The 13,474-nt window shown below is 30.7% G+C and overlaps 2 protein-coding genes across 2 annotated transcripts; one reads left to right on the top strand and one right to left on the bottom strand.

The window, feature by feature from the left end:
• Nucleotides 1–782: 782 nt before the first annotated feature.
• LOC129914235 (inhibitor of growth protein 1) lies at nucleotides 783–5,479 on the top strand. Its single transcript, XM_055993385.1, has 3 exons — nucleotides 783–1,080; nucleotides 1,149–2,002; nucleotides 5,142–5,479. The coding sequence occupies exons 1-3, from the start codon at nucleotides 945–947 to the stop codon at nucleotides 5,346–5,348; spliced, it is 1,197 nt and encodes a 398-aa protein (XP_055849360.1). The 5' UTR covers nucleotides 783–944; the 3' UTR covers nucleotides 5,349–5,479.
• A 1,493-nt stretch (nucleotides 5,480–6,972) lies between these two features.
• Nucleotides 6,973–12,950, bottom strand: LOC129914233 (G-patch domain and KOW motifs-containing protein). The gene is made up of 3 exons (XM_055993382.1): nucleotides 12,775–12,950; nucleotides 11,994–12,700; nucleotides 6,973–7,543 (listed from the first exon to the last, which is right to left on the bottom strand). The coding sequence occupies exons 1-3, from the start codon at nucleotides 12,912–12,914 to the stop codon at nucleotides 7,017–7,019; spliced, it is 1,374 nt and encodes a 457-aa protein (XP_055849357.1). The 5' UTR covers nucleotides 12,915–12,950; the 3' UTR covers nucleotides 6,973–7,016.
• Between the last annotated feature and the right edge of the window lie 524 nt (nucleotides 12,951–13,474).

The following is a 13,474-nucleotide window of genomic DNA, read 5'->3' on the forward strand; positions in this document are numbered from 1 at the left end:
TTCTCATTTCAGAACAACAGGGAAAGCATTGACAGAAGAAAAAAACAAAATAGAAAAAAATTAAAAGAAAAAAAAATCAACAAAATCTTGTTTTTTTATTCATAAATTCAACATCTTATAACAACCTCCATAAGGCCTTATTATAACATCCAATGCAAATGATAGTTTCCTTAGCGAAGCTATAGTTTCCCTAAAATGTTTCATTGTTTTGTAAAAAGGCCTGCATAAGGTCGTTTTACGCTGTTCGTCACAAGCTATTAGCTTGTGGATTGCCTGTGGAGGAAGGTCTTGGGGAAATTCGGTAATGTGCGCCAAAATGATTTGCATAAGACTAGTCCTTTTTCTTAAACAAGTCAAAAAATAGCTTGCATTGACCCTTATGAAAGCTAAATTGTTACTTGGGTGAGGCGGAGCGGATTCGGACTGATGTCGGACTTGTTTGCTTGAAGGGTACTAGTAGCTTACTAGCGATTTTCAATGGAACGCACTACTCGACAGAACAGCGTGAGTAGTTCTAGTTCTAATAGATTATCTACACATCAGTAAACTACAACCTCCTAAGGAACGGGGCTAAAATCGTTGGCGAGGCGATTGAAAATCACCGTGTAGCCATGCACAAAGAATAAATCGTGATCGACAAAATCGTCCAATGTAAATTCTCACAAAAAGTTTACCCATCTCTATCCACTGTCATCGAAAAACCCCACAAATCTACTACATTTTACCATAAACCAAAATTTCTGGGTACAACCAATCCATTAATTTCCATTATATCCATCCAAGTCCCACAAGCATATAAATAAAAATCAAAGCATCTTCACGGTACAAAAATAATAAAAAAAAAAGTATTTTCTATTAAAACAAACAATTTGTGTATTATTTTCCAATGAGAAAAACCAAATCGCCTTCAATTCTTCAAGAGTGAATTGCTTTATACAGAAAAAATGATAAATCCCGTAGCCTCCGAAGCAATATTCTCTGCAACGTATGTTGATAACTACATTGATTCTGTAGAGAATCTTCCTGACGACGTTCAAAGACACTTATCACGAATTCGTGATATCGATGTGCAATATCGAAGTAATATTACATTCTAATTTGTTACAATTTTTATACCAAATTTAAACTATAACCATGAATTTTTTTAGGCCACCTCCGAGATGTTGATTATTACTACGAGCAATGGAAAAGTTTTTCAGCGTCATCGGAAAATTCAACCAATCGTAGGGCAAGAGCTATGGCACGGATGCAACAAAGTCTCATTTCCGCCCAAGAATTGGGCGATGAAAAAATGCAAATTGTAAATCAACTTCAAGAGTTAATTGACCAAAAAACTCGACAACTCGACTCTGATCAAAAGAACCTCGACTACGGCAAGGAAGAACAACTTTTGCACGATCTTCCACAAAAGATAACACGCACAGTAAGTCCCGTTCCCCTTCAAGCCACTATTCCTTCTGCAAACAAAAACGAAGGCCAGTTTACTGCTGCTATAATAAGCAGTTCGATCGCTGCTGGTGGCCAAGGGTCTGGAAGCAATACTCCCACATCTTCCTTGCAAGCACCCGAACGCCCTATCACCAATCACGGTGTTGGTGTAAGCAATCTAAACAATTCCAATGATTCTCGTTCAAATAAACGATCACGAAGACCACGAAATGAAAATAATAATAGCAGCAGTGCCATGGAATTGGGTGGCAATGAATCGAATTCTGCCAATGAAGGTGGTGGTATAAGTGGACATAAACCCAGTGGCACAGGGCAGTCATCTTCTTCGTCGGCTTCAGCTTCACAGAAGAAGTCGACTGGTCAGAATATTGGTGGGAGTGGTGGTGGAGGGGGAGCACAAGGAGGCGGGAATAACTCAAGTAATAGCAAAAAGAAGAAGCGCAAAGCTCGCGGGCAGAGTAGTTCTCAGTCGAATGCACGAGATAATCGTGAGGAAACACCACCACCCGATCCAATTGATCCAGATGAACCAACTTATTGTCTTTGTGATCAGGTAAGACTTTTAATACTTAATTATTTCTTAGTGTCCTTTCAATATATGTTATATGTTTAGCAGGCTTAAGGTACAAATGTATTCTTTTTTCTTACACGATGTTTTGGGGATGTTTATCCCCTTCTTCATGTCTTTATTCAAATTTTGTTTACAATTAAATTTGTTAGATCAAATTTCCGTGCAAATGCATATTTTGTTAGGAACACCTTAGAAGCATGACACCGAATTATAATATACAAATCAGGAGATTTCCTTTAAAATGACGTTAGTGCATATTTTTGCATATTTTACCCTAAATGCATATTTTGCATTTATTTGCATATTTTGGCATATTCTTAAAATAAATGTTTTTCGTACACATTTTTTCAAAAATGTGTTGACTGAACGTCAATTGGAAAAAAAGTAAAAAATGTTAGCAAATACTGTGAAAAACTGACAAACCAACGTTGTCCAAACTCATACAAAAATTAACTCCAACATTGCGCACGTTCAGGAAATATTAGGGACTAAATATTTAAGCAACGTCATTTTTGAACGGAAATTTGAGTAAATTCTCTAAATTAGTTTGGATAAGCCATTATTGTCAAATATCGAAATTTACTTCAGAATTTTACAGATCGCATGGGGCAGACACCAAATTTCGCTGTCGCAAAATTTTAAACAATTTAGTAAAATGCTAAAGCCCTTTTAGTAAGTTACTAAGCTAAAAAGCATACGGATTTTTAACTTAGTAACATACTAAATGGCTTTAGCAATTTACTAAACAGTTTAAAATTTTGATAGTACTTTAAAAAATAAATAATATTAATTATAACCGATAATGCACTTTTTAATCGTTTTTCACACTATTGAGGTGAATAAAAAAATTTCAGCTGTATGGCTGTATGTTTAATATTTTTCTCTGACTCTTTTCTGCCATGATACTCCTTTTAATAAAAAAAAAAAAAACAAAACCATCTGCAAAAAAAAATTTAACCTAAATTTAACTAGGTCAAAGAGCCCATTAAGTTTTTAACAGCTGAAAATTTTGTATTCACCTCAATAGTGTCAAAAATTTTACACGGCCAATTTTATATTTATATTTTTTTAAAGCAAACCTCAATAATTCCAAAAAGTTACATCTTTGAACGCGGAAATGGTTTCGGATATAAATTTTCATAGAAGTATCACAAAATGTTTCTATAATTTTAAAGAAATATTGATATTTTATAAAAACATGTTCATATTTTAAGTGTATATTTTTTATTTTTAAGAGCATATTTTTCGATTTTAAGTGCATGAAAATCATATTCCTATCCCTAGTTATAAATTTACATCACAAAATACTTACATAATATCAAAAGAGTATATTTGATTGAAAGTTTGAAAAAATTTAAATAAAACAAATTCAAAATTAATAAATCTGTTTAATGAGTCTGATCCGCACAGAAAAGATCCGAAAAGTACAGGTTTTTTGTGTTTCATGAAGAAAAACCTTGCCCCACACTGTTTTCCTGCTCCTACTTTTTAGGTAGAACAAATGAGTGAAAAGTGTGAAGCAGCAGCTGATTTGTTTAATTTAGACATAAATATGAAAATTAAAAAAAGGGAATTTCTTTAGAATCTTTTAATTATGAAGAAAAAAAATTTCAACAAAAATGCTAATCAATAAAAAATTTTTTTTTAATTTAAAATTTCAAAACTGATGAGCAACAGTCAAAAATGTAAATCATGAACCTGATCTTTTTTGTTATGAAAGTTTTCACGTATTTGTGCTGTTCTGATCTGTTCTGTTCTAGTTTTTAATTATTAAACAGACCTAATATTAATTTTATCAAAAAACAAGTATTTAAAATGTTTTACATTTAGCTCGATGGCTATATATCGCAATTAGTCCATTCATCTCCTCCACCAAGACAATTTATTTGGTAAACTATATATCTGATTTTTCTTGTTTTTTTATAGTTTTATATTTAAGTTTTGTAAAAATATTTGTTCTTAGCGTATTTGATGATTTTAATGCTATCCTTGTCTTTTCTTTATCTCGGATCGTTGCAGTCAATAGTCGATTGGCAAGATATGGTACATAGATGGCACTCCTATATGTAATTTGTTGAGCATTATCAGCGTTGTGAAAGAGTCCTTCGAGTATTGTTATATTGTCCAATTAAAGTCTTAGTAATTTCAATTGTAAAAGAGTTTGCCAAAAGAGTTTCTTCGATAATTTTGATATTTTTTTGAAAAAAAAAAAAAAATTGAGTCACTTTTACTTAAAACTCGATTTATACAATTAACTGCCGCGTGAATTATATCTTTGGTTTTTTGCACCACTCGAAAATAAAATGATTTCCGTTTTTTATAAAAAGAACATCTAAATATGGTAACTTGCCATTTTGTTCAATTTCGGTTGTAAATTAAATATTTGTATGATATAAATTTAAAGTATTAGGTTTTAAATCAACTTGATTAATTATAATTATAGCGAATTAATCATCAACATATTAAACTAATAATTTAAGTTTATTAGGCAGTTTTTCAAAAACTTCTTCTAATAATTCTTCCAAAAAAATTGGGGATAAAGGACTTTCCATAGGAACTCCTTCTTCTTGTTTATATTTGTTTTATAGAATTCTAAATAGTTATTATATAGAAACTCAAAATTTTGAGAAAATTTTCTTTTTCAATATTTGTGTTTTGCTGAAGGATATTCCATTTTTTCTCAATAAAATCAAGTGCCATTTTAACAGGAATATTTGTGAATAATGATTTAACATCAAATGATACTAAAATATCATCTTCTTCTAAATTTATAGTTCCAATTTTCTCGATGAAATTTTTGTAGAATTTTGAATTATCTGTTAATTTTGAAAGAATTTTAACTAAATACTTGGACAACACATAACAAGGGAGATTCATTAGTTAATGGGCAAATAAGCCTTAGAGGAATACCATCTTTATGAATTTTTGGTAATCCATAAATTTTTAGGCTTTGTGCGGTATAAGTTGTTAATTTCTTCTTCGATATCTCATTTATTTTATTCTTTCGTAAATAAAATAAATTGTACATTTAGCCTGCTAAACATATATGTAACATGTAACACTCTTATCTTTTACTCTCTTTTTATTGCTTTTTGTAATGAATTTTTTATTATAATTACAGATTTCTTTTGGAGAAATGATACTCTGCGACAATGACTTGTGCCCAATTGAGTGGTTCCATTTTTCATGTGTATCTTTGGTATCGAAACCAAAGGGCAAATGGTATTGCCCGAATTGCCGAGGAGATCGTCCCAATATTATGAAGCCGAAGGCTCAATTTCTTAAAGAACTTGAACGATATAACAAAGAAAAAGAAGAAAAAACTTAATGTTTTTTTTAAACGTAAAATTTAAGTTATCAAACTTAGTAATAATGGAGTTGTTTTTTTCTTTTTTTTTTGTCGTCGAAATATTGGCCTTTTCAATTTTTGCCTTTTTTATTTTTTCGTTTTAACTTCATGAAGGCACCATCTAAGTTTTTATGAAATATTTATGCGTTTTTTTCTTTTTTTCTAATGCTTTTTCTTTTTTTATCTTAATTAAGTACTTGGTGGAATAAAAACATGATGATGTTTGGTGTACTTTATTATTTTTTTCTTTCTGTTGAAAAAAAAAATAATAAACAAAAACAGATGTAAAAAGATAAAAATAAAATAATGCAATAAAAGGTTTTGTATTATATGTACAGTTTTTAATAAAATAAAGTTCATAAATAAATGTTTTAAACAAAAAATCATTTTAAAGTTGTATTTTTTGATGAACAGTTTGGAATTGCAGAAGTGGAGTTATGGCTGAATTCATTAACGCATTAATGCATTTGCATCACTGAATTCAGAAATGCTCTCTGCTTTTGCATTATAGTACGGTGCACTTATGATGTTCATATATGGGTGACCCAGCAGTTTGTACCACCCCCAATTTAGTTTGCTGATTCGATAGAAAATTGGCTGAATATCATAAACCTGATTTTTCGCACTTGTGAAATTCAACCTTTGCGGCCATCTGGGATTTTAGTTCTTATTAAATATCTTTACTCCTAGATAAAATTGTGTAATACAAAAAACGTAGACAATTGAATTTCGCGTCTTTTATGTTAAGAACACTTTTTCGATATTCTGAATATTAAAAAAGTTACAAGCCAAAAAAGTTAAAAAAAAAATTGTTTAGTTTTGAGCACTTTTATCAAAATTGCTCACCTTAAAATTCTCTACAACGTTGCTATACAATTTTTTTCTGTATCGCTATAAATACAAAAGTTATTAATACTTTTCTGTGAAAAAATAGCACTCTTGTGCCAAATGTAGAAACTTAAAAATAGTAAAATGCAAGTCTTGAATTTTCTTTTGTAACACAGAAAAAAGTATAGTAGAGTTGTAGACAATTTTAAGGTGAAGAATTTTTTCTCATACGTTGTTTTCAAAATTTTATATTTTTTGACCGATTCAATTTAAATGGAGTGTGAATAATTTGGGCCTAGTTATTGTATTTTGTACATCATTATTTTTACACAATAAATCACGTGATTAAAATTCGATTGCATAAAAACAAGAGATTAAGAGGTTAAGGTACCGGCTCAAGATATAGCCCGAATAATAAGATATGCTTGGAAAAACAACGACAAAAAAAAATCATATCTGTCCTTAAAAAAAATATCCATGAAAATTTTTTTAGATATGAGTTTCGATTTTTCTTTTCTTTTGTAAAATAGTGAAATTCAAATTGTTCAAGAGAATGAACATTTTAAAGAATACTTTGGAGAAAATTAAATTAATCATGTCCTTGTACATAGAAATTTTTAGTCGAATCGTTTAGCAAAATGAGCAGCTATAACAATACATGCAAGGAAGTCCTTAGGTGGTAGTATGTACTAACATTTGCTTAAAGGCGCGATTAGAAAAGTATCAAGCTTATTATCAAAAAAAATCAAACAACTTTGATTTTTTTTAGGAAATTCTCAATTTTAATCTCGCACTAAGTAACAAGTTCTTAATAATAAATTATCTTCTACCTTTCGACCTTGAACGAGATCGTTCACGTTTACTCTTTTTTGTCTTTTTCTTATGTCTTCGTTCGTCCACCGATGATCCGTCTGTTGAATATCGTCTTTCGCGTCTCTTGTCCTTACTACTTTTGGATTTCTTTGACTTTGAAGATTTTTTCTTATGTTTATTTCGACGATGGGAAGAAGATTCACTGGAACTTTGTGAATCATTAGATTGGCTTCTATGTCTGCTAGGTGTTCGGCGGTTGTTATATTTTTTATGACTTGTACTACTTCTTGAATATTCTTCATCATGATGTCTGTCGCGAGATCTAGAACGACGCTCAGATATTCGTTCTCTAGAAGTTCGACGTTTTCTACCTTCATTTTCTTGCGATCGATTATCGATTCTTTCATTGCTCTTGGCATTCGAATAGTGACGTTCATCTGATTGTGTATCTTCTTTTTTTATGCTTTCTTTTTTATGTACAATTTGACCATGTTCGTTTTCCATTCGTTTGTATTCATCGTACTTGGTTGAGTCTGGAAATGGACAATATAATCATCATAAATGTGTTAATTTTGGAATGGGAACGAGTCATTATTCTGTATTCCCAAATTCTGTATGACCAAAATTCTGTATCTGAATAAAAAATGCTGTATGAACATAATTCTGTGTAACATTATTCTGCTTTTCTATTATTTTGTATTTCAAAATTCTATAAATCCAAAATTCTGTGTTCAAAATTCTGCAAATTCATTATTCTGCTTTTTAGAATTCTGTATATTCCAAACCTATACATTTTTATCTTGCCTATTGAACAATTTGTTATTTCTGTTCAATTAACAAATTAAGTATAACAGTGTATAATGCCCGTCGTACACCTAGCGTTCAACGCATTCAACGCAAATTTAAAACCTTAAATTCTAATTGATGGTGCTTTCAATTATATTCAAACAAAGAGTTTTAGACAGTTGGAGATCGCTACTAAACGAATTAATTAAAAAGTATACGTATAGTGGCGTCGTTTTTTTATAATTAATTTGTTAAATTCGCGTTGAGTGCGTTGAACGCTAAGTGTACGACGGGCATAAGTAGTGGAGAAACTAAAGCTCAAAAAATGGCAATATTAGGGAACCCGGCCAAACAGCTCCGATATTGATGATCTTTTTTTTCATACGTAGGTAATTAACTTTAAATATACATAAGTCAAATATGTAAAGAGAACTATAACAAAATACATTCAAACAAATTTATACGTGTTTTGTAATTTTATATACTATTTTTCTATTTAGAAATATCTTATCTGTGATAAACCATTCGATACATTGCCTTCTAAAGCTTTAGATTTGTTTCTCCTAGGAACAAAAGTATACTTTTCTTACGGTTTTTGATGTGCTGAGTTCGAATCCGAAAAAAAAATCTAGCACGTCAGGATTTTGAGATACACGCGTTAGAGAATCACAAAATCAAGTTTTTGTTTAGTTAATCTCAAAAAAATTACTATATCTCAAAAACGGGAGCTGATCGAAATTTTTTGATTTCGGATTCAAAATCAGCATATTAAAATCTATTAGAAAAGTATACTTTTGTTCTTGGGAAAAAGAAATATGAATTTTTAAAGATCAGTTTCCTTATGGTAAGATATGTCAAACCTACTTAACTTAAATTTAGATATTTTGGATAAGATATGAGATATTGGGAAGATTGAAATTGAATTTGAAAGAAAATAAAATGCACGACTTGGTCGCACGAAATTCCTCTTAGAGTTCAAGTTGCTTAAATTTTTAAGACTTTTTATATAGAAATTTGGGTAGGTAGTATAAAGGTAAAAAAACATAAAATTCGTTTTTTAAAATAATAAAACAAAATCTGAAATCAAATTGCCCTCTAAAACAAATATGCGGCAAAATCGTTAGAGTAGAGCCGTTTTTTAAAAAATAATTTTTTTGGAAAAAAAGTTTTAAAATAAAATTGGTATGCCATTTTGTAAAAAAACACTAATTAACATCTAAAAACAAAATTTAAAAAAATACAACATCCCGTTTTCGAAAATTTGTTTTTTCAAAAAAAATTAAAAAATTTTTTTTTTAAATCCAAAAATAATTTTTTTTGAAATTTTATTTTTGACTTATATTAAAATTATATAAATGCTTTTTTACAAAAAGTTTCGTTGAAATCAAATAAGCGCTTTCGGAGAATATCGGATTTAAAAAAAAGGTTCTATGGCAGGTACCGTTAATAATGATTTTCACAAAAACAAAATTTCATTAGTAGATAGACCTTGTCTTAAAACTTACATTAGATTTTTTTAAACAAAATCGTTGGAGCCATTTTTTAGCTATTTCAACTTTACTAAAATCGGTCTATGACAAGTACCGTTATTTTTGGTCCAAAAAAATTAATTCCAAAAAATGCTAGATACCAAGTTTGAAGTCAATCGATCCATCCGTTTAGGCTGTAGCTGCTTATACAGACAGACTGACAGACATACGGGACCCACTTTTTTGGCATTCTCTACCATCGTAATATCATGGAAAAATGTTATCTCAACTTTTTTTTTTGTACGAATGCATAACTTGATATATAGTACCTATATCGCAAGTAAAAACAAGTTCGTACATAAACCGTGGCGAGTTTAGTTAAAAAAGTTTACATTACGCCAAAATATTGCTTCGAAAACAGCAAAAATATAGGTTTTCGAGATTTACGGGAATATCTAAAAAAAAAAAAACGTGACATGCTAGGCCAATATTGACTTCGGGTTCGGAATCAGCACACAAAAATCCTTTGGAAAAGTTCCGAAGATACGGAACGATGCAAGCCCGGGAGACTTGCCTCCGCTTTCTGAGGCTAACCCAGCGAATATCACAGACGGATCAATTAAAAAAAGGGGATATCAAAAACTGTTCTTTATAATTTTATCGAAATTTTAGAAAAAGTTTAGCTGCGTTATAAATGCTTCCTTCCAGTGAGCGAATGAGTCTTTTTTATTTTTACTCAATTTTCCATGGGACTTTTGATTTGATACGACCTATAGTTACTCTACTAAAGAGCCGTTTGGTAAAACTTAGCTTAAGTATTTATGAATCTACATAAAACCTTATGTGACAGTTTAAGTAGAGGCAAAATAAGGGAATAAGCGTTTATATTCTACATAAATATTTAAGTTTCGTTTCAGCAAATGGCCCTAAAAGACCTTACAAAAAAAAGAGACAAAAAGAAATAAAAAAACAAAAAACAAAATGATGAAATATGTATATATGAAGATTCTTGGCTAAAAATTACTAGTGTTTTGGTATTCAAGGTATGTCATTCAAATTCAATCCAATGTCTGTAAACCATATGCAAATTGATTGGGGAGATAATTTACTTCAAAGCATTTTCTGCAAAGAAAATTAAGGAAAGATAGACTTTTTCGTGGAACGAAATTTAGGACGGCTGAATTTTTCAAATCTGAAAGAGGGGTATTAGAAAAGCTTAAGTCCTGGTTTTCGGGACGCGACCCCCCTGGCGAAATCCGCCATTTTGAAAAACGCGAATATCTCTATACCTCCAAAACTATGTGTACTAGAGAAATAGTTATCAGGCCAAAGTTCTTGGAAATTTAATTATCCTTTTCTTTGTAGTACATTATTTTTCAGATCGGGCAATAGTTTTTAGGTTATGTTGTTTTAAATTTTATTTTTTCGTTTTTTTTTAAGTTTTTATCATTAACGGTTATAGTAACATAATTTTTTAAACAGTAAAAGTTATAGACCATCAAATTTCCAATAGTTTGGTATATTTTTGAAAGTCATGCGATGTATGAGTCGAAAGTTATTGATCTGAAAACTATAGTCTAAGTACAGGAAAGTTAGTAAAAAAACAGGCATTTTGTGGAACGAAATATAGGGAGGCTGATTTTTTCAAATGTGTAAGAAGGGTACTAGAAAAGCTTAAGTCCTGGTTCTTGGGAAGCCAACCCCATGGCGAAATCCACCATTTTAAAAAACGCGAATTGGTCTATATCTACCCACTTAACTATTGGCTTGACAGAATAAGTTACTTAACCAAAGTAATATAAATATCTTTTCTTTTGCATTCACTTTTGTTCTGCGTGGTCAACACTTTTGAGGTTATGTTGTTTTATTTTTTCGTTTTTTTTTTTTAATTTTTCTCAGTCTCTATGATAAAACGTAATTTTTAGCATCATTTAAGTTGTAGAACATCAAATTTCCATCCCGAGAACCAGGACTTAAGCTTTTCTAATACCCTTCTTTCAGATTTGAAAAAATCAGCTTCCCTATATTTCGTTCCACAAAATGCCTGTTTTTTTACTAACTTTCCTGTACGTAGACTACAGTTTTCAGATCAATAACTTTCGACTCATACATCGCATGACTTTCAAAAATATACCAAACTATTGGAAATTTGATGGTCTATAACTTTTACTGTTCAAAAAATTATATTACTATTACCGGGAACGATAAAAAATTAAAAAAATCGAAAAAATAAAATTTAAAACAACATAACCTAAAAACTATTGCCCGATCAGAAAAATAATGTACTACAAAGAAAAGGATAATTAAATTTCCAAGAACTTTGGCCTGATAACCATTTCTCTAGGACACACGGTTTTGGATATAGAGCGATTCGCGTTTTTCAAAATGGCGGATTTCGCCAGGGGGGTGGCGTCCCGAAAACCAGGACTTAAGCTTTTCTAATACCCTTCTTTCAGATTTTAAAAATTCAGCCGTCCTATATTTCGTTCCACAATATGCCTGTTTTTTTACTAACTTTCCTGTACTAAATACCAAAAATCTGTACTCCAAAATTCTGCAAATGATAAAAGAAAAATTGTTTTGATAATGAAAAAAAAGTGCGCACTTTTTCCATTATCAAAAGAATTATTCTTTTATCATTTACAGAATTTTAAAATACAGAATTTTGGAATCCGAATTTTGGCACATACAGAATTTTGACCCCAACTCTATAGAAATTCATACTTACTTATGCATTTGGAGTATTGAGAATATTCCTTTTTAGATACTGGTTGTACCATAAATTCGTTAAACGATTCTTTGGCTCCTCCCAATGCCATTTTAATTATAACTCGACCGGCATGGTCATCTAACCCTTCTACTTGACCATACAAGTCCTTGTTCTTCCCCCCAAGGACACGAACACAAGCGCCTTTTTTGATCTCAAGTACTTCATTGGCTTCTGGAGGAATTAACAAAGCTTTAGGCTTCAATGCTTTATCAGCACCAAGACCCATGCCTTTAGGTCTTAAAGTCGGACCATCTTCAATGGGAGCTCCTTTTTTCTTGGGTATATCTTTCCAACCCATTCCACGAAGCATCGCTTTGCCAAATTGTGTAATTGGAATCGACTCATAGTCGTCAATTGTGGATTCTTTAGCACCATCTAATGGTATATCTTCTGCTTTAAGTGGCAGAACTAATGAAGGTCCAATACCTTCATTATCATCTCCTTTGCTTACCTCAGCTAGAAGTTCTCTTGCAGCTCGTTTTTCTATATCTTCATCGATTCCATTTGGTTGTGGCGGCAAAACTTGAACCGATTCTTTTTCGTTATCTAAAACAACCTCTTCGCCATTTAAGACAGCTTGTCTAGTTCGTAAGCTTAATAGTGCTGCAGATGTCTTTCCACCATCCTTTAATGGAATTACTAAAGGAGCTTCTTCCTCTTTATTTCTAAAAATGTGATAAAAAATGTATATGAAAGGATCATAAATCTAGTGATAATATTGGTATTAAAATTTACTTACTTAACAAGTTGAATTGCTTGACCTTCTACACATTTAATTAATTCAATTTTATTCTCATCATCTTTTGGTTCTATTTTATTTATTAATAAATTTGATTTTTTTATAATTTTACTAAAACCAAATGATATTTTTTTCTCCATGTTTGACAACAATACGTTTAGGTATGTTTGTTATTAGTTTTGTTCAATGACGTTGGTGGCTGGTGTGAAAAGTAGAACTTTTTATTACATTACGTTTACATTTAGAAGTTTTTCGTTTTTCGCTTAAGTCTAGTACGCTGCTGATGCCAAACGAAATTTTGCATACAAAATTTCGTTAACGAAATCTTGAACGAAATTAAATTTGTTTTGTTTTTGCTTTAAAACTTATTTTCTGATGTTTTTTCTTGAATTTCTTTATTTGTAATTTTATTATTTTTACTTTGCTATAATACCCAATGGTATTTTTTGTTAACATGAGCGCTCCCAACTAGCACAACAGCTTCTACAAATTGAGATCTCACAGGTACTACTTTTTATACAGCTTGTAGTGAGCTTGCTTCAGAATTTAATTGCTTATAGAAGTTTGAACTTGTTTAACAACTTCTAATAAGTTGTTTAAATACTGTTAAAGAAACTTAAACGAAAAAAGCTTGTTTATAGAAAAGCCTGCTTAATTAATTTATAGAAGCTTTACAGAAATTACAAAGTTTAGTATTTGA

The sequence above is a fragment of the Episyrphus balteatus genome, chromosome 3 (genome assembly GCF_945859705.1).
Source record: "Episyrphus balteatus chromosome 3, idEpiBalt1.1, whole genome shotgun sequence".
Taxonomy (NCBI): Eukaryota; Metazoa; Arthropoda; class Insecta; order Diptera; family Syrphidae; genus Episyrphus; species Episyrphus balteatus.